General features: G+C 43.4%; 1 protein-coding gene across 1 annotated transcript; it reads left to right on the forward strand.

Annotated features, from left to right (window-relative positions):
• The first annotated feature begins 384 nt into the window (after positions 1-384).
• On the forward strand, positions 385-25,985 carry LOC106604834 (CCR4-NOT transcription complex subunit 6). Its single transcript, XM_014199881.2, has 12 exons — positions 385-632; positions 1,576-1,700; positions 2,008-2,194; positions 2,421-2,506; positions 2,628-2,732; positions 2,813-2,881; positions 3,067-3,224; positions 3,391-3,545; positions 5,836-5,990; positions 20,111-20,344; positions 21,059-21,267; positions 22,126-25,985. Exons 2-12 carry the CDS (start codon positions 1,589-1,591, stop codon positions 22,360-22,362), a joined length of 1,707 nt encoding a protein of 568 aa, XP_014055356.1. The 5' UTR covers positions 385-632; positions 1,576-1,588; the 3' UTR covers positions 22,363-25,985.
• Positions 25,986-26,159: the final 174 nt, after the last annotated feature.

The following is a 26,159-nucleotide window of genomic DNA, read 5'->3' on the forward strand; positions in this document are numbered from 1 at the left end:
GTGGGAAGAGCCAAGCACGACCTAGCGAGATCCTATTTGCCTGTTCTAGCAAATATCTGCATATTTCCGTCAGGGAACGCCTACTCTGTGAAGTGCGCGTCTGCATTAACTCAATTCGCCTTTGCACTACTTGTAAACAACGCACTTTTTAAAAACTTTGGCAAAGGGAAAAGTCTACAAAACCTAGTCCACTCTGTTCAAAACAGATTGTAGTGTTGGGAACACAAAACTATATTGAGATCAAATGTTTCATCGATTAGAAAATTTGCAGAATGTCGGCCAAAATCAAGCTCTTTCCAACTTCTCCCACTGCTGGCCACTGGGCTTCCTCTCACTACCAAATTTGGTAGTGAGTGGAAACGCCAAGCGGAGGCTTCACATTTATATATCCGGTGAAATATCTGTCACATTGTTCCATCTGCGCCAAAGCCGTCCTGGTTCAACCGCAGATGGTGCGGTCCATCCAAGAGCTAACCAATAGCATCAAGCGTTGTTATCACACAGAGAGAAAAAAACCTGACAGTCGCCATGATGCTTGTTTGCTCCTTGTGATACAGCAGCGGAAACGGGAAAGTAGAAACAAAAGAGAGCACACACTCGCCCTCGCGATACAGATTGGTATGCGTTTGCAGGTAAAATCAACACAAGCGACAAGTTGCTTTGGGTGAAACAGATCCACAACTCAATTGTTTTCAATTATTGCTGCATAGGTGTTTCATAAAGTGCCACTTATGCATATATGAAGTCGGACAGGTTCGAAAAATATAGATACCTAGCTTAGCTAGCCAACATTAGCTTTCAGCGGTGTTTTCCATTAGGAATAGCCAGCATAGTTACGCTAGCTAGTTAGCCATAAGTGAGCTAGTTAGTTGCTACTCTGTCAGCCTAGCGTGTTATGGTCAGTTACATCTAGAATAATATGCAACCGTTAATATCTTCTCAATTCATTGGTTAGGTAACTATATCAGCTAACTATAATTCTCACGAAGTTATTTTGTAGCGGACGGCCGTTCGTTGGCTAATTTGCTAGTTAGCCCCTAACAGTAGCTAAAATTCTAAGCTATCTAGCTAAGTCCATTTTTCCTGACCCGATGCCGGCCTCAACGCGCCACCCAATTGTCTAACTAGCCGGTCAGTTTGTGTTCTCTAACTATTTAGTGGTGATTATTCCTCTGTGAGGCCTGTTGTGTAGAACTAACGTTAGTTGGCTGGCTAACTAGATAACCGAGCTGTTGCAATGAGTATTATAAGTTGAACTTTATTGATTTCCCTCGCTACTAAGTTGTAAAGCAATGCATTCTCATTGAACCGGATTTATTTCTGCAGTTAGTATCAGCAGTTAGCCAATAATATGGCCAAATCTTTGAGCCTCATTTCCAGAAGTTGTCAGAATCAAGCGAAGCCCTCTTGAAAAGTTACGTTCCTCTTTGCATGTTTGTAAAGTACCTATAAACCTGATAAAGAAGAGTCACTTTCAAAATGTCAGTTTTGTGCAATGGATATTTAATTGCGTTTGACATGCATGTTATCAGTGGATAGATATAATGTTCAGTTACTAAAAAAGCTTTTCCCCAGTGTTACAGCAGGAATGCCCAAGGAAAAATATGAACCGCCAGACCCCAGGCGGATGTACACTATCATGTCAACTGAGGAGGCAGCCAATGGAAAGAAGTCTTACTGGGCTGAGCTGGAAATCACAGGTGAGCATTGCACAGGCCCAGTGGCTGTGGAGGGGTGCTGTTCTCATATTAGGACTCAGCAAGTGAGGATGCTCTAGTCTAGGCCAGTTTATCAACCATTTTTGTTCAGTGACCAGCATTCTAGTGCTTAGAGGATAAGGTCCACTGTTTTATTAGCCTGTATATTGGTTTGACTGGCAACTCCAGCATGATTGTTTACTCATGTATTAGATAGAAACAAACCTGTATCTGCTTTGCATGAAAAGCCACCACAGAGACATGACTCAACTGTGTGTTTATCTACCCCTCCACATCTCTCTCTCTCCAGGTAATGTCAGGAGCCTGAGCCCATCTCTGTGGACTCTGACCCACCTCACTGCCCTACATATCGCTGACAACTGTCTGTCACGCATCCCACCCGACATTGCCAAACTACACAACCTGTTATACCTGGATCTGTCTTCCAATAAGATCAGGAGCCTGCCGGCAGAGCTCGGCCACATGGTGTCTCTCAGGTGAGCCGCTGGGAACCGCACTTCCCAGTATTCTCTTTGTTCTAAACTTGTCACTAGTTGGTGCCTGAGAATAACCGTTGCTTGTTGGGCTCACAGAGCATTTACTTTTGCCTGTATAGATCACTGGTCAATGTGTTAATTGTTTATGGGAAAGTTGAGGAAGGGGCTGTATTGTCACAGGGGCTAGTCTCTGACACTTGCGTTTCCCTGTGTCCGTCCTCAACAGGGAGCTGCTTTTAAATAACAACCAGTTGCGGGTTCTGCCATTCGAATTGGGGAAACTGTTTCAGTTACAAACACTGGGGTTGAAAGGTGAGTGTGGCTTATCGTCTTGGTAACCATTCCATCCTGGAGACCCCATTGTAGATCCCGTTGTATTTAAAAAAAAAAAAAAAATGTCATTCAACGTTGTCTTCGTTCCTGTTCCTATCAGGAAATCCACTTGCACAAGAAATTATGAGCCTGTACCAGGAGCATGATGGCACGAGGAAACTGCTGAACTACCTGTTGGACAATCTGGCAGGTTCAATCAAATGCAGTAAGTCACCCTCTGTCTCTCACATAACGTTTTAGCAAAAATTACTAATGGCTAACATGGACAACTCCTCCTGTCCCCAGCCCCCACAGAGCAGCCCCCGTCCCGGTCGTGGATCGCACTCCAGGAGCCGGACCAGACGAGACCTTCTGGTGAGAGACCAGCAGACAGTCCCTGTATACACGCGCACACACACGGGCTGTTTTCCTAAAGAAATTAAATCCGCTAAGTGTTTTGTTTCCTTGCCGCGATACTGTTAAATTCCTGGCCCTAAAATAAGAATACAGTGAATAAGGTTCTATATCCTATGTCTCTCCCTCCCTGTCCTCCCTCTCAGCGTTGTTCTCAGTGATGTGCTACAATGTGCTGTGTGATAAGTACGCCACGCGCCAGCTCTATGGCTACTGCCCTTCCTGGGCCCTCAACTGGGAGTACAGGAAGAAGTCCATCATGCAGGAGATCATGAACTGCAACGCTGATATCATCAACCTACAGGTATGTGGGTAAACCTCGACCCAGTGGTAAACAACTCCTGTCGCAGTCATTTTGGTTTCTCTCTGGCAAGTCATTGATCAATGAACCTGATTTCCCTGGTACATGTTTTGGGTACATTAAGTCATCTGTCCACTTTAATGTATGGATTTTGATTTATTTTCCACAGGAAGTGGAGACGGAGCAGTACTACCAGTATTTCCTGCCAGAGCTGAAGGAGCAGGGCTACGAGGGCTTCTTCAGCCCAAAGTCTCGAGCCAGAACCATGCATGAGTCAGACCGCAAACATGTGGACGGGTGTGCAGTTTTCTACAGGACAGAAAAGTGAGTGCACCGAGGAGCACTGTCAATGCTTTCTTTTCTTTTTTCTCCACACAATGCTCAATGTCAGACACTAGCTAAGTTTCCATCCAAATGGTGACAGATTTTCAAGTAAATATTCTAAAATGTGCATAAAAACAATATGCACGTTTTCCCACGAGTGGTGTTTCCATCAACTGACTTGTTGCTAATAAAAGTCTGTGTATGATGACGTAAAAAACACTTGCAGTTAAGTTCCCACGTACCGAAAACCCAAAAAAAACAATCGAAGTTAAATTTAACTCTACAGATGGTTTTGTAACAAACTGTTGTGGTGATATAAATATAGCAAACTTGACCAATCTGGTTTTGGCGCATGCTCGCTCGACAACAGTTTGCTGATAAAGTGGATAGCTTATGTGGATGAGCAAGATCATTTTATTTGATAATTGGCAGCCAATTACAGATCATGTCACCAGCGTTCAAATAGCCTACCCTAGATATTTAGCCTATTGGAGATTTGCATGATCACCGTGCACTTAACCTCTATGGGCTAGGTGGGACGCTAGCGTGCCACCCGTGGTGCACTCCATCAACAGCAGGTGCATTTCAAGAGCGGCAAATTTGAATCCAAATAAATGTCAAAATTCAAATTTTTCAAACATACAACTATTTTACACCCTTTGAAAGATAAACATCTCCTTAATCTAACCACGTTTTACGATTTCAAAAAGGTTTTACGGCGAAAGCATAAATTTAGAGTATGTTAGGACAGTACATTTACAAGAGTTGTGTGTAATGTTTTGTCAATTCAAAGACAGGGTCACCAAAACCATAAAACCAGCTAAAATGATGCACTAACCTTTTACAATCTCCATCAGATGACACTCCTAGGACATTATGTTAGACAATGCATGCATTTTTAGTTCTATCAAGTTCATATTTATATCCAAAAACAGCGTTTTACTATGGCATTGATGTTGAGGAAATCGTTTCCCTCCAATAACCGGCAGTCAAGTCAGCGTCACAAATTAAATAATTAAAATGAGAAAACATTGGTAAAATATTATATTGTCATTTAAAGAATTATAGATTTACATCTCTTGAACGCAATCAACTTGCCAGATTTAAAAATAACCTTACTGGGAAATCACACTTTGCAATAATCTGAGCACTGCGCCCAGAAAAATACGCGTTGCGATACAGACTAGACGTCATGTTGGGGAGATCTAAAATCGAAAATACTATGTAAATAATCCATTACCTTTGATTCTCTTCATCAGATGTCACTTCCAGGTATCACAGGTCCATAACGAATGTAGTTTTGTTCAAAAAAGCTCATCATTTATGTCCAAAAATCTCCGTCTTGTTAGCACATGATCTAAGCCAGCCGGACTTCTCGTCATGAACGAGGGGAAAAAATATATTTACGTTCGTTCAAACATGTCAAACGTTGTATAGCATAAATCATTAGGGCCTTTTTTAACCAGAACATGAATAATATTCAAGGTGGACGAATGCATACTCTTTTATAACGTATTGGAACGAGGGTACCCAACATGAACTCGCGCGCCAGGTGTCTAATGGGCCATCATCGTTCCATGGCTCTTGTTCGGTCAGATCTCCCTCCAGAAGACTCAAAACACTTTGTAAAGGCTGGTGACATCTAGTGGAAGCAATAGGAAGTGCCAAAATATTCCTCAGCCCCTGTGTTTTTCAATGGGATAGGTTTAAAGGTAATACAACACATCAGGTATCCACTTCCTGTCAGAAAATGTCTCAGGGTTTTGCCTGCCAAATGAGTTCTGTTATACTCAGACACCATTCAAACAGTTTTAGAAAATTTAGGGTGTTTTCTATCCATATGTAATAAGTATATGCATATTCTAGTTACTGGGTAGGAGTGGTAACCAGATTAAATCGGGTAAGTTTTTTTTTATCCAGCCGTGTCAATACTGCCCCCTAGCCCTAACAGGTTAACCGCCATGTGAAGTTCATCATAATTGATTTCATCTGCCTAATAAACCTAATGCTTTTCCACATTGTGGTGGTAGGTGTTTCTGCCACCATATCTCACATAATGAATTTTAATAACACAAACATCCCACCATGTCAAACGAACAAATTGTCAGTTGACAATTCTAAAATTGTACTGATGTTTCCTGTTTCCATCAGCCCTGTTGTGATTTTTTTTTTTTTATGCGTCAGGTAATTCATCCGCATGAAATGGTTGGATGGAAACCTGGTTACTTATCACATCTTGCTTCGTCTGTTTCTCTGCCCATCTCTCTTCCCCCTTGCCTTCTTCCCTCAGGTTCGGTGTGGTGCAGAAACACACGGTAGAGTTTAACCAGCTGGCCATGGCTAACTCTGAAGGCTCTGAGGCCATGCTCAACAGGGTTATGACCAAGGACAACATCGGAGTGGCCGTACTGCTGGAGGTCCGCAAGGAAATGATGGAGGAATCCTGTGAGTGTTATGTCCCTTTTCAAACCATAGACCCTACACCTAGTTATGGCCCTCTCCCTTTTCTCACCCTAGACCAGTGATGGGCAACTTTTGATGGGGGTGGGCCACAAATCTGAAGTCATCATGAGGGGTCGCAGTGGCAAGCGGGACTTTGAACCCACATCATACCCACACATGCAGTCAGAGCCAGCCCTAGCATTTTGGGGCCCCTAAGTTAACTTTTGTTGGGGGGGGGGCACCCACCCACCCACCTTGCTAGCAAAACATTTTAGCGGCCCCCGTCCTGACATTTCCAGCAGTTCTACACATTTTGTCATGGGGTGGAGAGAAATGTTTGCAGTGATATGAGTGACTTAACTAAATCAATGTGGGCCCCCTGGTCAGTAATTTGACCATGATAACTACACGTTTAGATGGCTGCCTAAACTAATTTAACAATCTAAATATTTTTTTGCTGACATGGGCTAATTGAGTGACTGACATAACAAGAGGAACTGCTGATGCACAACCAAATTTCAAAATTGCACCTTGTTTTCTACTATTCTACTATTCTAACTCCCAACATTAGGTTGAGACCCCGACTGAGTTCCAAAAAATTGAGATATATACATACATACAGTACCAGATAAAAGTTTGGAAACCTACTCATTCAAGGGTTTTTATTTTCATTATTTTCTACATTGTAGAATAACAGTGAAGACAACACTTTGAAATAACACATGGAAACATGTAGTAACCAAAAAAATGTTAAACAAATCTAAATATATTTTACATTTGAGGTTCTTCAAAGTAGCCACCCTTTGCCTTGATGACAGTTTTGCACACTGTTGGCACTCTCTCAACCAGCTTCACGAGGAATGCTTTTCCAACAGACTTGAAGGAATTCCCGCATATGCTGAGCACTTTTCCTTGACTCTGCGGTCCAACTCATCCCAAACCATCTCAATTGGGTTGTCGGGTGTTTGTGGAGGCCAGGTCAAATAGTAAAAAGAAAGAAACCCTTGAATGAGTAGGTGTGTGTGTAATATAAACACAACCATTTTGATAAGTTAAAGTTCATATAAGGAAATCATTCAACTGAAATAAATTCATTAGGCCCTAATCTATGGATTTCACATGACTGGGCAGCAGAGTATGTGAGCGAGGAGCGTGCCCGATTTTGACTGGAGTGGGGGGAGAGATTTCTGAAGGCTGGAGCATCAGCCTTCTTGCCCGCTCCAGTAACGCTCACTTCACGAGCAAGAGGCATGCCCGCCCCAGCATTCATTTGTAGTCTACTTGTGCTCCTAATAGCCCATTGCTTTAGCTACAGTCATGGAGTTCGCTAAATATTTTCATAAAGAAACTGACAAAATGCTAAGTCAAGGTGACTTACAAAGCTGAGGAGTGAGTGCGGTGATGTAGTGTCCACTGTTATGTGTAAGGCTTGGATGACACCTGCTGGTATGGTACTAAACTGTTAAGTTACAGACTGGATGCCATTGTTCTACATGTGGGATATGGAAGTTGTTACACACTGGTTACATGAAACATCCGCAACTAAAGAATCATTGTTGAATATAAAAAGACACTTATCCCAAAAGCTTGATGGTGTACTTACTACGTGCACATGCTAAAATAAAGGAATGAGGTGGTTAGATAAATGTCATTGTATCAAAGTACACTGCTCAAAAAAATAAAGGGAACACTTAAACAACACAATGTAACTCCAAGTCAATCACACTTCTGTGAAATCAAACTGTCCACTTAGGAAGCAACACTGATTGACAATAAATTTCACATGCTGTTGTGCAAATGGAATAGACAACAGGTGTAAATTATAGGCAATTAGCAAGACACCCCCAATAAAGGAGTGGTTCTGCAGGTGGGGACCACAGACCACTTCTCAGTTCCTATGCTTCCTGGCTGATGTTTTGGTCACTTTTGAATGCTGGCGGTGCTTTCACTCTAGTGGTAGCATGAGACGGAGTCTACAACCCACACAAGTGGCTCAGGTAGTGCAGCTCATCCAGGATGGCACATCAATGTGAGCTGTGGCAAGAAGGTTTGCTGTGTCTGTCAGCGTTGTGTCCAGAGCATGGAGGCGCTACCATGAGACAGGTCAGTACATCAGGAGACGTGGAGAAGGCCGTAGGAGGGCAACAACCCAGCAGCAGGACCGCTACCTCCGCCTTTGTGCAAGGAGGAGCAGGAGGAGCACTGCCAGAGCCCTGCAAAATCAAATCAAATCAAATCAAATTTATTTTTATATAGCCCTTCGTACATCAGCTGATATTCTCAAAGTGCTGTACAGAAACCCAGCCTAAAACCCCAAACAGCAAGCAAAGCATGTGAAAGAAGCACGGTGGCTAGGAAAAACTCCCTAGGAAAAACTCCCTAGAAAGGCCAAAAACCTAGGAAGAAACCTAGAGAGGAACCAGGCTATGAGGGGTGGCCAGTCCTCTTCTGGCTGTGCAGGGTGGATATTAAAACAGAACATGGTCAAAATGTTAAAATGTTAAAATGTTCATAAATGACCAGCATGGTCAAATAATAATAATCATAGTAGTTGTCGAGGGTGCAACAAGCACGTCCGGTGAACAGGTCAGGGTTCCATAGCCGCAGGCAGAACAGTTGAAACTGGAGCAGCAGCACGGCCAGGTGGACTGGGGACAGCAAGGAGTCATCATACCAGGTAGTCCTGAGGCATGGTCCTAGGGCTCAGGTCCTCCGAGAGAAAGACAGAAAGAGAGAAAGAGAGAATTAGAGAGAGCATATTTAAATACACACAGGACACCGGATAAGACAAGAGAAATACTCCAGATGTAACAGACTGACCCTAGCCCCCGACACATAAACTACTGCAGCATAAATACTGGAGGCTGAGACAGGAGGGATCAGAAGACACTGTGGCCCCATCCGATGATACCCCGGACAGGGCCAAACAGGCAGGATATAACCCCACCCACTTTGCCAAAGCACAGCCCCCACACCACTAGAGGGATGTCTCCAACCACCAACTTACCGTCCTAAGACAAGGCCGAGTATAGCCCACAACGATCTCCGCCATGGCACAACCCAAGGGGGGGCGCCAACCCAGACAGGAAGACCACGTCAGTGACTCAACCCACTCAAGTGACGCACCCCTCCCATGGACGGCATGGAAGAACACCAGTAGGCCAGTGACTCAGCCTCTGTAAAAGGGTTAGAGGCAGAGAATCCCAGTGGAAAGAGGGGAACCGGCAAGGCAGAGACAGCAAGGGCGGTTCGTTGCTCCAGCCTTTCCGTTCACCTTCACACTCCTGGGCCAGACTATACTTAATCATAGGACCTACTGAAGAGATAAGTCTTCAGTAAAGACTTAAAGGTTGAGACTGAGTCTGCGTCTCTCACATTGGTAGGCAGACCATTCCATAAAAATGGAGCTCTATAGGAGAAAGCCCTACCTCCAGCCGTTTGCTTAGAAATTCTAGGGACAATTAGGAGGCCTGCGTCTTGTGACCGTAGCGTACGTGTAGGTATGTACGGCAGGACCAAATCGGAAAGATAGGTAGGAGCAAGCCCATGTAATGCTTTGTAGGTTAGCAGTAAAACCTTGAAATCAGCCCTTGCCTTAACAGGAAGCCAAGGAAGCCCTCCATGTGCTCGCCAGAGGTAGCCTGACTGCCATTAGGTACCAAGATGAGATCCTCAGACCCCTCCAGCAGGCCACAAATGTGCATGTGTCTGCTCAAACGGTCAGAAACAGACTCCATGGGGGTGGTATGAGGGCCCGACATCCACAGGTGGGGGTTGTGCTTACAGCCCAACACCGTGCAGGACGTTTGGCATTTGCCAGAGAACACCAAGATTGGCAAATTCGCCACTGGCGCCCTTTGCTCTTCACAGATGAAAGCAGGTTCACACTGAGCACGTGACAGACGTCATAGAGTCTGGAGACGCCGTGGAGAACGTTCTGCTGCCTGCAACATCCTCCAGCATGACCGGTTTGGTTGTGGGTCAGTCATGGTGTGGGGTGGCATTTCTTTGGGGGGCTGCACAGCCCTCCATGTGCTCGCCAGAGGTAGCCTGACTGCCATTAGGTACCAAGATGAGATCCTCAGACCCCTTGTGAGACCATATGCTGGTGTGGTTGGCCCTGGGTTCCTCCTAATGCAAGACAATGCTGGACCTCATGTGGCTGGAGTGTGTCAGCAGTTCCTGCAAGAGGATGGCATTGATGCTATGGACTGGCCCGCCCGTTCCCCAGACCTGAATCCAATTGAGCACATCTGGGACATCATGTCTCGCTCCATCCACCAACGCCACGTTGCACCACAGACTGTCCAGGAGTTGGCGGATGCTTTAGTCCAGTTCTGGGAGAAGATCCCTCAGGAGACCATCCGCCACCTCATCAGGAGCATGCCCAGGCGTTGTAGGGAGGTCATACAGGCACGTGGAGGCCACACACACTACTGAGCCTCATTTTGACTTGTTTTAAGGACATTACATCAGTTGGATCAGCCTGTAGTGTGGTTTTCCACTTTAATTTTGTGTGACTCCAAATCCAGACCTCCATGGGTTGATAAATTGGATTTCCATTGATTATTTTTGTGTGATTTTGTTGTCAGCATATTCAACTATGTAAAGACAAAAGTAGTTAATAAGATTATTTCTTTCATTCAGATCTAGGGTGTGTTGTTTAAGTGTTCCCTTTATTTTTTTGAGCAGTATATTTATAATTAAAAAAAGTCTGATCTCTTACTTTTTGTTATATTATCAATACAGTGGGCCATAATTAGGTTTTTGCCCGATAGGCCTGGAATATTCCCACATTCAAGGAGCTTTCTGTTTTGATTGAGTTATTTTGCCTAAAAACAATTTAGGTCTACCTAATAGAAAAACACAAAAACTCTGCCTAGCCTGGCAAGAGTGGCCAAAAGGGTGTTTAGCGTCCCCAGTGGCTCTGCAAGTGTGGAGAGGATATTCTCCGCTGCTGGCCGGCTCTCGCATGAGCCTAAAGCCACGGGCTGGCCAAGCTCGTGATTCTGAAATTGAATTCAAAGGCACTAATAAGTAATTTGTATTTAATTCTAAGTAAGTCACAGCCTATGTGCGATTTACGGACTTATGACTTCATAAAACAAAATGTTTAAATGCTTTGTGGTTTATGTCCCTACCATAATTGAAATGATATAGCCTAAATTAATTTTCATTCCTCCTTAGGCTCCCTTTCTGGCTCCTGACCTATTTAAAGTGTATATGCTGTTTAATGACATGTAGCCTTTTTGAAATTGTTAGTCTTACGTTCACCTTTTCATGTTTATTCTTTATTTTCATTCAAATCTATTATGGTATAGTTTCAATACATCAATCAATTGGTAGGTCCAGGTAGTCACAAAAATAAAATGGTTTTGGTTAAATTATTATTTTAATGAATGGTGCGAATTTGGGAGCAGGATTTTTTTTCTTCTGTAGGCCTGGAGCGGTTTTTAGCGGAGAGTAGGAAAGGACATGGAGCGCCTTGAGCAATGAGCGGCCAACTGCTGAACTTGACTCACATAATCTTCTGGGCAGGGGTGCAAGCATGGGGGGGGGGTCCTGAGAAGGCATAGACCCACCCACTTGGAAGCCAGGCCCACCCACTAGGGAGCCAGGCCCAGCTAATCAGCATGTTTTTCCCCACAGAAAGCTTTAATACATACAGAAATACTATTGAGCACCCCTTCCCCTTCAGACGATCCCGCAGGTGAAGAAGCCAGATGTGGAGGTCCTCGGCTGGAATGGTTACATGTGGTCTGCGGTTGTGAGGCCGGTTGGACATAGTGCCAAATTCTATGGTATAGAAATTAACATTAAATTCTATGCCAAAGGCTCTGGTGGACATTCCTGCAGTCAGCATGCCAATTCCACTCTCCCTCAACTTGAGACATGTGGCGTTGTGACAAAACTGTATATTTTAGTGGCCTTTTATTGTCCCCAGCACAAGGTGCACCTGTGTAATATCATGCTGTTTAATCTGCTTCTTGTCATACCACACCTGTCAGGTGGCTGGTTTATCTTGGTAAAGGAGAACTGCTCACTAACAGGAATGTAAACAGATTTGTTCAAAACATTTTGGGAGAAAAAGCCTTTTGTGCGTATGGAACATTTCTGCGGTCTTTTATTTTAGCCCATGAAACATGGGACCAACACTTTACAAGTTTCTATTTTTTAAATACATGGGCCTACAAAGGGGGGTTGCCCATCGCTGCCATAAATCCTAGACCTTGCTATGACACTATCCCATTCAGGGCTCAGCATATTTTTTTTTAGGATCCTAATTAGCTATTGCGAAAGCAGCAGCTACACTTCCTGGGGTCATCATAAAACATGATATGATGCATAACAATAATAAACAAGAACAGCTCGCGGACAGAGCTACATACATTTTTAAAACAGCGCACAGCCTACATATCGATACATGCACACTAAATATCTAGGTATCTACGTTAAAGTAAACACGCTTTGGAAATGCATAACGCCATCTAACGAGTTATCAAATAACGTTACCGGTATAAGCAGTTCTTAGCCAGCCAGCTAAAGTTAGTTATTTTAGCCTGCTTGCTAGCCAACCACCACAGTCGACATATATCTAAGTAGTAAGCTAGAGAACAACTAGTCTAGCACTGGCAGGAACCCACAACACAACAAAAAGCCAGCAGATATAGTAGAGAGCAGAGACTTACCGATTGACAGCTGAGTTGGCCACCAAGTCAAGGGCCAAGGAGAGGCCTTCAGTGGGAGAGGTCGATTCACTGGCTGAGGGAGTCCGCTGTTCCAATAGTGATATAGTGAGGTAAATCCACATTGAATTTACCAAGTTTATCGCCATCGCTGCTGATACTTGTACCTGTAGGTTGGTAGAAAATGGAGGTTGAAGGCTTCAGTCACGCTCGGCACAGTACCTGCCTGGTTTGTCAGTCTCATTCCGAATTCTACCTTCCACTGGTTATACTAAGCCATCAAAGTCGTACAGTAGATATGCGCATGGTTCCCACACTCCAATCTGCTTGCTTCAACCAGACAAACTGGTCCCACTTCAAATGAGTAGTAACCCCATCCTTGTGGGTTTTAGTGTACTAGCTTCGACAGGCAGAAAACCACTACAACGCTCACTCGCTCGACTAACACTTTCAAACGCACAGGAAACAAGGAGATGCAGTTTTTTGCATGAATTTATGTTTTTTACTTTGTGGATGTACATAGTAGCTCACCAGCGCCAACACTTGGTTTGGAGTGTAATTGCATGTTAGCTGCTAGCCATGCTAACGTTAGCCAGCTGGAACTACCTAGGTAGCACTGGTTCTCCATATGACGTTGATAAATAGTGTCTTGTGTGTAGTTCCGAACATAACTTAATAAATATGTAAAATGCTAAAACACAACTGTGTAGTTAGTTGTAGTCATGATCTACTTACCTATAGCTAAGTCTTTGACCAGTTACTTTGAGTAAAAACTCATGCTTCCTACCATTTTTAAAGTCAAATGTTTTATGTTACGGTCCCCACTACATCAAGAAATACTTACATACATGTAATTTTGTGCCTTCGAAGCCTCTCATTGGCCAATGTATAGCATCAGCAATCCAGAGTTTATATACATACTCTTCCGTTCAAAAGTTTGGGGTCACTTAGAAATGTCCTTGTTTTCGAAAGAAAGGACAGTTGAAAACTTGTGCTGATTTAAAGAAGCAATAAAACTGGCCTCTAGACTAGTTAAGTATCTGGAGCATTAGCATTTGTGGGTTCGATTACAGGCTGAAAATGGCCAGAAATACAGACCTTCCTTCTGAAACTCGGCAGTCTATTCTTTTTCTGGGAAATGAAGGCTATGTCATGTGAGAAATTACCAAGAAACTGAAGATCTCGTACAACGCTGAGCACTACTCCCTTCACAGAACAGTGCAAACTGGCCCTAACCAGAACAGAAAAAGAGTGGGAGGCCCCGATGCACAACTGAGCAAGAGGACAAGTACATTAGTGTCTAGTTTGAGAAACAGACACCTGGCAGCTTCATTAAATAGTACCTGCAAAACACCAGTCTCAACGTCAACAGTGAAGAGGTGATTCTGGGATGCTGGCCTTCTAGGCAGAGTTGCAAAGAAAAAGCCATATCTCAGACTGGCCAATAAAAAAAGATTAAGATGGGCAAAAGAACACAGACACTGGACAGAGGAACTCTGCCTAGAAGGCCAGCATCCCGGTGTCGTCTCTTCACTCTTCAATGCTGATGCTCCAGATACTGGACACTTAAAAAAAAAATATTTAAAAAACAAGGACGTTTCTAACTGACCCCAAACTTTTGAATGGTAGTGTAATTCATTTACATTTATGATACAGTATCTACCAGTAAATGCTAAGGCAACAGTGCAAACTATGTATTTAGAAAGTTTGGTCTGAAGTCTTGGTTAAGTCTTCGGACAATTCAATTATGCTCTGAGAGAATACAATTTTTCTAGACTTTCCCAAAACACTTTCCCAATTTAAATGTTGACTGCAAAGTAGATCTAACTGGCAGAGTTGTATCATGATGATTTAGGTCAGCATTTGTTTTGCATACTCTGCCATCACATGCATGTCACTCTTCATTGTGCAGTAGGCTACAGAAACACAGAAAGCCAAACAACGATCTCTCAGTAGGTGGCAATTGAATTAAAGGGCACCTACACCCTCCCCCAAAGGTATCCCGATGTGGTGTAAGCATTGTGGACATCCATTGGGAAAATGTTTCTTTTTAAGTGTTATTTTTTATATTTTTTTTAATAAAAACTAGGGGAACATGGAAAACCAAAACTGGGGAAAACAGTATTTAGCAAAAGATTAAACTGATTTCTTAGGGCCCTAAAACTGTCGACTGACTGTTTAAAATCGTAAAAAATAACACCCTTTTTTGAGATTAAGTGCATAAATGTTTTCCAACAATGTAGATATATTGTCAAGTTAAAATGTTATTGCGTATGCTAGTGATGTACCGATATTACATTTTTGGCCCAATATCCGATATTTTCCTTGCCCCCCAAAAAACTGATACCGAAAACAGATATTTACAATTTTTGCGGCCTTTTTAAGCATTCTAGTACCGTTAAATAGTTAACAAACAAAGCGGTCTAAGGCACTGTGATACAGCCTGGATTCGAACCAGGGACTGCATCGCCGTGCAAGAGGCGTCACTGCAGTCCCTGGTTCGAATCCAGGCTGTATCACATCCGGCCGTGATTGGGATTTCCATAGGGCGGTGCACAGTTGGCCCAGTGTTGTCGGAGTTTGGCCGGGGTGGGCCATCATCGTAATTAAGTTTGTTCTTAACTGACTTGCCTAGTTCAAGGTTACACATACACACACTGACCAATAAGTTATTTTGTTGGCATTTACATATTTAAAAAAATTAAAAAATATCACCTTTATTTAACCAGGTAAGCCAGTTGAGAACAAGCTCTTATTTACAACTGCGACCTGGCCAAGATAAAGCAAAGCAATGCGATTTTAAAAACAGTTACACACAAACAAACGTACAGTCAATAACACAAAAGAAAAATTGAAATACATGCATACATAGAAAAGAGTCGACCCGAGAATTGAACTCTGGCCATAGACTGTCAGTCCGGACAACAGGTCATCCGATTTGACACACTGAACTCTATCTGAGAAGTAGGTAGTGAAGCAGGCGAGGCAGTCATTAGAGAAACCAAGACTGTTGAGTCTGCCGATAAGAATGTGGTGATTGACAGAATCGAAAGCCTTGGCCAGATCAATGAAGACAGCTGCACAGTACTGTCTTTTATCAATGGCGGTTATGATATTTAGGACCTTGAGCGTGGCTGAGGTGCACCCATGACCAGCTTGGAAACCAGATTGCATAGTGGAGAAGGTACGGTGGGATTCGAAATGGTCGGTGATCTGTTTATTAACTTGGCTTTCGAAGATTTTAGAAAGATAGGGCAGGATGGATATAGGTCATAATAGTTTGGGTCTAGAATGTCTCCCCTTTTGAAGAGGGGATGACCGCGGCAGCTTTCCAATCTTTGGGGATCTCAGACGATACGAGAGGTTGAACAGGCTAGTAATAGGGGTTGCAACAATTTTGGCGGATCATTTTAGGAAGAGAGGGTCCAGATTGTCTAGCCCAGCTGATTTGTAGGGATCCAGATTTTGCTGCTGTTTCAGAACATCAGCTGTCTGGATTTGGGTGAAGGAGAAGCGGGGGGGGGGGGGGTTGGGCAAGTTGCTGCAGAGGGTGCTGAGATGTTGGCCAGGGTAGGGGTAGCCAGGTGGAAAGCATGGCCAGCTGTGGAAAAATGCTTATTGAAATGATTGTAGATTTATTGGTGGTGACAGTGTTACTTATCCTCATGTCAGTGGGCAGCTAGGAGGTGCTGCTCTTTTTCTCCATGGACTTTACAGTGTCCCAAAACTTTTTGGAATTAGTGCTACAGGAAGCAAATTTCTGTTTGAAAAAGCTAGCCTTAGCTTTCCTAATTGACTGTGTGTATTGGTTCCTGACTTCCCTGAAAAGTTGTGTATCGCGGGGGCTATTCGATGCTAATGCAGAACGCCACAGGATGTCTTTGTGCTGGTCAAGGGCCGTCAAGTCTGGGCTGAACCAAGGGCTATATCTGTTCTTAGTTCTACATATTTTGAATGGGTTATGCTTATTTAAGATGGAGAGGAAAGCACTTTTGATGAGCAACCAGGCATCCTCTACTGACGGGATGAGGTCAGTATCCTTCCAGGATACCCGGGCCAGGTCGATTTAGAAAGGCCTGCTCACTGAAGTGTTTTAGGGAGTGTTTGACAGGAGGGGTGGTCGTTTGATGGCAGGCAATGAGGCGGTGATCGCTGAGATCCTGGTTGAAGACAGCAGAGGTGTATTTAGAGGGCAGGTTGGTCAGGATGATATCTAAGAGGGTGCCCATGGTTAGGGATTTAGGGTTGTGCCTGGTAGGTTAGAGATGGATGGCCGGCGATCAATTCATATATGGTGTCCAGAGCACAACTGGGGGCCGAGGGGGGTCTATAACAAGCAGCAGCGGTGAGAGACTTGCTTCTGGAAAGGTGGATTTTTAAAAGTAGAAGCTCAAATTGTTTGGGCACAGACCTGGATAGCCTGCAGAGTTCTGTCATACTATCTCTGCAGTATATTGCAACTCCGCCCCCTTTGGCAGTTCTATCTTGTCAGAAAATGTTATAGTGAGGGATGGAAATTTCACGGTTTTTGGTGGCCTCCAGGTTGGCGGAGTGTGCTAAAGCAGTGAATAAAACAAACTTAGGGAGGAGGAGGCTTCTAATGTTAACATGCATGAAACCAATGCTTTTACGGTTACAGAAGTCAACAAATGAAAGTGCCTGTGTAATGGGAGTGATGCTGGGGGCTGCAGTGCCTGTGTTAACATATGCCCCCATTACCAGTAAAACATAATCAAAACCTATTTCTTTCACTTACTTGCTCTGCTGTTTGTTCAGTCGTTTCATTCTCAACCAGGATTTCATGTCAAGCAGTGAAGTTTCAGCTCTCTGTGGCCTCTCTTCCTCGGTGCGCACTGTCACTGTGTCAGTTTCCATCTTGTCTAGCTGTGTTTGTAACATTTCATGTAACCCTGTTTCTTGTCTGCATCAAAGTAGCGGTCCTTGTACATAGCATCGAGCATGGTGACTACACCGTAAAAAGAGAGTGCCACCGAATCGCTTTGTTGAGCAGGCGTTTCAATGCCATGACAGAGGGTGTCTCATGTGCTGCAGGCGCAGTTGATGAGCTTATTTCTCGAGTCAGTTGTTTGAATGGAGATGGCTAGTGTGTTCATGTTACGAAATCCTAGACGACCTACTGTGCTGTCAGACTCGGCATGCTCATGGGGCTGATATTGCTGGTCCAAATGTCAGTTGTGAAGCTAATGTTAAAAAAAAATTAAAAAAAAATGATACCAGTGACGCTATTAATGTGTAACTCCGGTAGGGCAACATCTGAAAGGTAGCGCCCTTGGAAGTGTGTACCGGTGCTTAACCAGTAGGAAAAAGCCAACATCACCCACGACAGAGAAAGGTTGATTGTCAAGGGAAATTAATTCCATTATCTTGTCATAAATGGATTTTGCCTTCGAGTTGTCTCGCTGAAATTCTTTTAAATGACTGCTCGACTTGACTGCTTGATCCACACAGCAGATATTGTGGGCTAGGTTAGGAATGCGGTGTTGCCCGTGTAGCGCAAAATTTTACGTGGCTTCATTAGGTCATGTAGCTTTGACATCGGTTTTGCACATCGGCGTTAAACTAGACATAGGGCCGATGTTGCCATTTTTAGCAAATAGTTTCTGATTCCGATAAGTTCACCGATATATCGTGCATCCCTAGTATGGAGGGTAGGTTATTATAGGCTACTTGATCATCCTGCAAAATTGAGAAAATGACCTGATATAAAAATTATGAGCATATCATGTGCTTTCCTGTGAGATCTTGTCCCGGCCCAGTATTTTCTTCATTTGTGCCAGTAGCTTTCAGTTGCCACTAGCCCAATTTTGCCACTGGCACATTTAACTGAATGTCAAGCCCTGACATTTGTCACCCTAGCCCCTGCACCTGGCTTTTGTCTGGTTCTTATTCATTTGGTATTCGTAGAACTGAAAGGACTGAACATGTTTAGTAATATGGTGGGTGAATAATTTGGTGGATATCCACATGGCTTAGAAATGGTCTCTCCCAATCGGTTTTCAAGGGTGTACCACAGCACCTTATCTTCATCTCACTTTAAACCTAGAACTTCAAAAGGGCTGTTGCTGCACTTTTCTGGCATGAGTGTCCCATGGCTGTGCTCTGCCTTTTTTAAAGGGCAATCAGCAGTTTCTACATCCATTTTTGGACTTATAAATGAATGATATATTCCTCAAGAATCAATGGGTACATGAGCTTAGTTCAAGTGTTGTACCCCATCAGAAGCCAAAAATAAAAACAACATGTGAAGTGTTGGTCCCATGTTTAATGAGCTGAAATTAAAAAATCCCAGAAATGTTCCATACTCTCAAAGCTTATTTCTCAAATGTTGTGCACACATCTGTTTACATCCCTGTTAGTGAGGATTTCTCCTTTGCCAAGATAATCCATCCATCTGACAGATGTGGCATAGAATCTGATTAAACAGCATGATCATTACACAGGTGCACATTGTACTGGGAACAATAAAAGGCCACTCTATACTGTACAGTTTGGTCACACGACACAATGCCACATATGTCTAAAGATTGGAGGGAGCATGCAATTGGCATGCTGACTGCAGTAGTGTCTACCAGAGCTGTCAGAAAATGTTATGTTAATTTCTCTACCATAAGCCACACCAAACGTTGCTTTAGATTTTGGCAGCATGTCCAACCGGCCTCACAACCGCCGACCATGTGTATGGCGTCGTGTGGGCGAGCGGTTTTCTGATATCAAAGTTGGGAAGTGCCCAGTGGTGGTGGGGTTATGGTATGGGCAGGCAGGCATAAGCTACGGACAATGAACACAATTGCATTTTGTCGATGGCAATTTGAAATGCACAGCGATACCGTGACGGGATCCTGAGGCCCATTGTTGTGCCGTTTATCCACTGTCATCACCTCATGTTTCAGCATGATAATGCACGGCCCCATGTCGCAAGGATCTGTAGACAATTCCCGGAAATTGAAAATGTCCCAGTTCTTCCATGGCCTGCATACTCACCAGATGTATCACACGTTGAGCATGTTTGAGATGCTCCGGGTTGACGTGTACAACAGCATGTCCCAGTTTCCATCAATATCCAGCAACTTTGCACAGCCATTGAAGGAGAGTGGGACAACATTCCACAGGCCACAATCAACAGCCTAATCAACTCGATGCGAAGATGTCGCACTGCATGTCGCATTTATATTTTTGTTCAGTGTATTGTCAACAAAGTAAATGTTATAAGGAAAACTATAGCCTCAGCATGGTTAAACTATAATCTTGGTATCATGGATGGCAGTACTTGCATCCATGGCTCTGTTTTATGATTTAAGACATGTTCCATTTATCTAGCTTTTTCCCAAAACAGTGGTGGTGACTTTTTTGTTTCTACTGCTTATTGACCATTTAAAGTAACCCCAACACATTTATTTTTCTCTCCCTTCTCTCCAGCGGGGAAGTCTCTGCACGGCATGGAGAAACAGCTCCTCCTTGTGGCTAACGCCCACATGCACTGGGACCCGGAGTACTCCGATGTCAAGCTGGTCCAGACCATGATGTTCCTGTCTGAGGTGAAGAACATTGTGGACAAGGCCACTCGCAGCCTCAAACTCTCCTCTGTCTCTGGGGAGACCAATGGCATCCCTCTTGTTCTCTGTGCCGACCTCAACTCTCTACCAGACTCTGGTGAGTAGCTGGGTTAGAAGGTGTTAGATTCTAATTCTGAGTAAAAACTCACCAGACACTATGAAAGCTCAAACCAAGTTTATTCTTCCCATTGGGTCAATACAGCTGCATTAGACAAAGACATGTTCACAATAGTTGTGGTATATGAACCCCACTTTGGGTGGAGTTTCCTCCTTCTCCCTAAACATTGTATCTTAGTTTCCTGCCAGCAATGAAGTGATACTGGCAATAAACTTTTCTTTCTCCCTTAACGTGTCCTGTCTTCGACCCTCTTCATCACTAATCCATGGCCCCCTATCAATGCTGCCACGTGATCGTTTTCCCTGCACTCAGCACATTCCAACCTTAGTTGTACACACCGTATACCTTCCTCCTACAGATAACCATTAACTTCTGGTGTAGACCCTCTAAACCTAAGCACTCAATAGGATACCTGATAATTAACCCTATCCCAAGTTTAGGAGTTAGTACCCAGAATCCATCAAAGGGAAAGGTATAAGCGATAAATATAGTGATGGGCCCACTAGCTGCCTGCTTGGCTTGGTGATGGTTACTTTGAATGAAGGAATTAACAGACACTTATGGGTTGTGTTCGGTAGGGAAAACGTTTTGCAATGGAAAAGGAACATCTGTCGTCATTGGACAAGTTTAGGTAGCACATTCCCCTATACTGAACAGGACTCATGTAAACCCCTACTGTCCCCTTCTCTCCAGGTGTGGTGGAGTACCTGAGTCAGGGTGGAGTGGACTGCACCCACAAGGACTTCAAGGAGCTTCGCTACCTTGACAGCCTCACCAACTTCAACTGCAATGGCAAGAATGGCAACTCCACGTCCAACTCCAGGATCACCCACGGCTTCAAGTTGAAGAGCGCCTACGAGGACAGCCTGATGCCTTACACCAACTACACCTTTGACTTCAAGGTGAGGGAGCGGCACAAACACAGGCAGACCTGAAGCAATGTCGCTGACACCGTCTTCTGACAGTGCTACAGATTGCTGTTTGTTCTTGTCCTGATTAATCAGGAAATCCTATTTTTACGACATTGAAATTGACCCATCGTCTTTTCCGCAGCATTACACCTGCTTTGCAAAGGTTTCATGTACTCTGACATTTTGTCCAGTGTGTCTAATTGTTAGGCTTGATGTTCTCTGCCTCAGTCATCAGCTTTTCCGTTAGCCGAAAATTTACTTTTGTACTGATTTAAAATAAGTATTATCTCTAAATTACATTCAGCAATGCACGGAAGTTGGTTCAGGTTGTTTGTCTTTCAAACGCATCATCTCTCTACTCTTCCTGTCTGCAGACTTGCAGTATTGTATCAACTAATACCGGCCCACAAGTATTCAGTTATTGAGCAATAGTTTTGCTAATTTACAGAAATGTCATACAGGTCTACCGAGGTGGTTGAGTAGTTGGCTTAGAAATGCTGAAACATTTGCAAAGCTAGCTAGATAGCTACTGTGCCAAGGAATGGATCGCAGACAAGTGGAAAAAGACATTGACACTAAAATGGAGGATATTGCCAACCAGATGACAAATGAAGATGTGCAAGGAGCCAACGCTCACTTTGTAGGGTATCATTCCTGCTTGTTTAGCTCAATCATTGCAGTCAATTTGGCAGTCGGCACTGGGCATTCCTTAAAAAGCAGTATCCTGCACGTAACAACATTCAAACCGTTTTTTATTTGATGGCCGGTTTGCCCTCGTAATTAAAATCTGTTTTGTGAACGCTGTCACTCATCTCTGTCTTCTCTCTCTTGTGCTCTCTTTCTCCTCAGGGTGTGATTGACTACATCTTCTACTCCAAGCCTCAGATCAATGTGCTCGGCATCCTGGGTCCCCTGGACTCCAACTGGCTCCATGAGAACAATATCAGCGGCTGCCCGCACCCCCACATCCCCTCTGACCACTTCTCCCTGTTTGCCCAGCTGGAGCTGCTGCTGCCCTGCACTCTGCCCCAGGGCCAGGCCAACAACCAGGTCAACGGCATCCACCTGCCTGGAGGACGCAGGTAGTGATGAGACAACCCCATTCCAGGGATGCTGTATGCTATAGCAGTGTGCAGCCTCTAGCCCTCCAGCTCTTCTCTCGTTGTCACTTGGAGGAAAGAAGACAAGACGGAATACACAACCAACCTGTAAAATAAGAATCAGCCGTACAGTGAGGTCTGGCCAACAGGGATTTCTGTTATATATTTTTATTTTCCTCATTGTCGTTTTCCATTTTGTTTTCATTTAGAAATTGTCAATCCTGTCTGTTGTGTTTTGGATTCCTACCCCCCCGTCATACTTACACATAATGCTTTTGTAACTCTTTAACAGATAGAAAGGATGCTAGCTTCGAATATCACCATATCCCCTCTGGCCCCCGTATAGCTATTTAGATCTTTAGCAATATCACCTGACTCTTGTTGTCTTTGACATGACCTGTGCAGTCTTGAACAATGGCACAAGAAATACCTTGTATCACTCGAGAGCTGTGGACACCCTTCACAAGGCAAGGAGAGAAAGGACACCATTTCTAAAGCTTACAGCTGATAGTCTGTCCTATACCAATCTTAAACCAGCAAAAATGGCAGAAACAGAAATGTCTGTCTCAGCCAAGGCTAAGAGTGGGCCTTGTCTTTTCTCTCCCCACTGAGATCGATGTGACGGTATATCTATCTTCCATATAAGGCATAATATGGTGTGCCACTCCTCCTTTCTGTGCTATAGGGCCAATCTCTCTGTGGGTCCAAAATTGTGGTGCTCACCTGGTGCTTAGTGGTGCTCACCAGTCCATTACTATTGAGTAATAGAACCTAGTCAGTTGTCTCCCTCTCCAAGTGGTGCAATAGGAACTAACCCCACTGGTGCATGTAGACTGTCACTGCTGAGGGGCAATTCCACGGTAACTGACACTGACTCCGATTTGTAACTTTAAAATGTATGTCAAACAAAAACCAATGATTGCAAAGTTAAACAAACATACGACTCTATGCACAAGGACTACTTTTTAACAATTTCCACTGAATTTGACAAAAACACATTTAATTGGAACCGTGCAGGTGCAAAGTTTGGTAACAGAATGACGGTTTGTGCCATCGTTCTGTTACCAACTTTTCATCTCCACTGTTCATCAAGTAAATGTTTTTGTTCAATCTTCTGTGGGAATTGTTGAAAGTAGTCCTTGTGTGTAGAGAGGGTTTGTTTGACATATGTTTTTAAAGTGAAAAATCTGGCTCTCTGTTCCTGTGGAATTGCCTTGAGGTGTTTTTAGATGTTGATGATTATTATCCTTTTAGGAAAGGATGACTGCAACCACCAAATACACTTGTCTTGACCTGTTGTATGGAAGCAAGTAAGCTCTAGTTAGCGGAGGCTTGTTGGCATGCCGGTCAGGCATAGTGCTAAAGAAATGTATCTGTATCCTCTGGATTGGAACAGATTTGAATGATTTTAAGTAGTTGAATAACATGTAATTAGTGGCCAGCTACCATCCCCTTTTGCACACTGTTTTTCCTCTGCATGCGTACGTGACAGAGTCATTGACTTATTCTTGTTAATAGGACTTCATTTGGACCAGGGAAGTGCAACTCCAGTCCTTGGGGGCCGGAGTGGTGTCACACTTTTTCACCATCTTTAGCCAACACAGCTGATTTTAAACTAATTGTGTTTTAAACTATCATGATTAGTTGATTATAGGAGTTGGGTGTGATAGCTTGGGCAAAATTGTGACTGCAATCAGGCCCCCCCGAGGACTGGAGTTGCCCATCCCTGATTTGGACCATATACCACCTTTTGTAATGGGGTAGGGGATTTTGGCTGAGGGGCAAGGCAACGGAGGAAATTCTCAACTAAACATTTTTCAGATTTGTTACTTTTTAAAGAGGGAGGGCAATAGCTGATGTACAGGAGTTTAAACCAGCAATCCTCTCACTGTCACACACGTGGACATACGCAGAGATCTTGTAGCACTGTCTCTTGAGGCCAGTAGTGATTTCTTTCCCTCAGCCATAAATTCCGTACTCTACAGCAGTGGGTTTTTTTCACAAGTGTTTGTACAGAATATAAATCTAGATTGTCTTTACACGATTGTATATGAGTCACAAAAGACCTGTTTTCTGGCAGGGTTTTTTTGTACTATGAATGAGTAAATTATGATCCAATTTGAAGAAAAAAAAGACAGGATTGTATTGTAAACTATGGCAATTTTTTTTTATCCAGTAAATGTTAAGATGAAATTGAAATGACCAGCTTGTACAAAAGACTTAAGGGGTTGTTCCAGCCGTTCGCTGCCACTACTTTGCACTCCCGCCCTAGGTTAACTGTTTTTATGTATCAGTATTGCTTGTTTTCCTGTTATGATTTGAGAACATGTTTCTCAAATTGTAAATAAATCTACTGACTAAATATGATGCATCTTCAAATCCATTCTATTAACAAGCCATTGGTCCATACTGCTGCCAGCCTGCCACCAACTGACCCATTCATCCACTCACAGTTCAGACTAAAGTAAGGTTAGGTCTCCAATTACACCCTATTCACTGTAGTGCACTACTTTTGGCCAGTCCCATGTGGCTCTGTTCAAAAGTGCACTATATAGGAAATAGGTTGTCATTTCAGATTGATCCTATGAGGGATTTTTTTGTTGTTGCTTCACGCACATCCAGTATCCCACAATTAGTGTTGTACAACCGGAACATTGTGCCTCACCGTAGCCATTTTGTTGTCTTGCACTATTTACAATTGGCGAACTCCGGAACAACCTCTTCTCCATTTATTTTTTAAATACTGTCCAGACATTTGATGTCCTTTGGGGTTTTTGTTATCGTTTTGTATTTTCTTTCTTTTTTTTGTATGAGCTGTGACAATGTTATGTGTATATACTCCTTGTTGAGCGATCTAGTAATCCGGTATGGAATATTTGTCAAGCTTTAGTTTTTTTCACTGGGGCAAAGTGAAGACCTCTTCTGAACCCCCTTCCAGAATGTTTTGCACCCCTCCGTGTACTTTAGCTCAGCTCTTAGAACCCCTTGATAGTCCCTTATCACCATAGTCACCTAGCCTGTCTTGCCCCTCCACCACTGAATTCTGAATCTAGAAAAGCATGTTCCCCTATACCTAGCCCTATGTCCAACCCCCTAGACACTTAACAGTCAAGTGTATTACTTTAGTCCTTTTAACCCCGCTACTGAAGCCCCTGTGCGGTTCCATCTCCTCTGCCGTACCATCTGTGAGGTGGCCCAGACAGACATTCTGAAATATGTCCGTGATGACTGACTATATATTGCAACTGTCACATTTTAAACAGGAAATGGAATGATCACGCTCCCCCCCCCTTTCCCACATTTATTATTGAATAAATTAAAATCACCTTTTTAAAGTAAATATGATGCTTTTGCCACTGTGCTAAAGTTAGAATTTTATGAATTTTTACAGAGGGGAAAGGTTGAAATGGGAAATATACATTTAGTCCTAGTTCAAAAGCTTTTTTTCTGTCCTTACTTTCCCCCCTTGATATATTTTATTTGTTTTGAACAGAAACAAATGTCCAGTTTGATACCCCTGAATTGCTGGTAGTATTGTAGTAGATTTAAAGACTTAGATTTTTTTGTAAAGTGTGAATAAAAGATGTATCTCATGTTTCCTTCCTAAAACTTTGAATTGTGTTGTGTATATCCTATGATTGCTACATTTTCATTTTTACTCATTGCTTTTCCATACCTTACCCCACCTTTCCATCAACCAAATGATTATTTATTTTAGTAGAAATGATAGTTAATGTTTTAATGATAAAACAATGACTTGGTCAACTTTGGGTCACTGTAAAA

The sequence above is a fragment of the Salmo salar genome, chromosome ssa05 (genome assembly GCF_905237065.1).
Source record: "Salmo salar chromosome ssa05, Ssal_v3.1, whole genome shotgun sequence".
NCBI lineage: Eukaryota > Metazoa > Chordata > Actinopteri > Salmoniformes > Salmonidae > Salmo > Salmo salar.

Bases quoted from the DNA above. Each gene is read 5' to 3' on its own strand.
- LOC106604834 (XM_014199881.2), top strand. From the start codon at position 1,589: ATGCCCAAGGAAAAATATGAACCGCCAGACCCCAGGCGGATGTACACT. The intron at 1,701-2,007 runs GTGAGCATTGCA...CTCTCTCTCCAG, and splicing joins GGCTGAGCTGGAAATCACAG to GTAATGTCAGGAGCCTGAGC. The intron at 2,882-3,066 runs GTGAGAGACCAG...CCTCCCTCTCAG, and splicing joins GGACCAGACGAGACCTTCTG to CGTTGTTCTCAGTGATGTGC.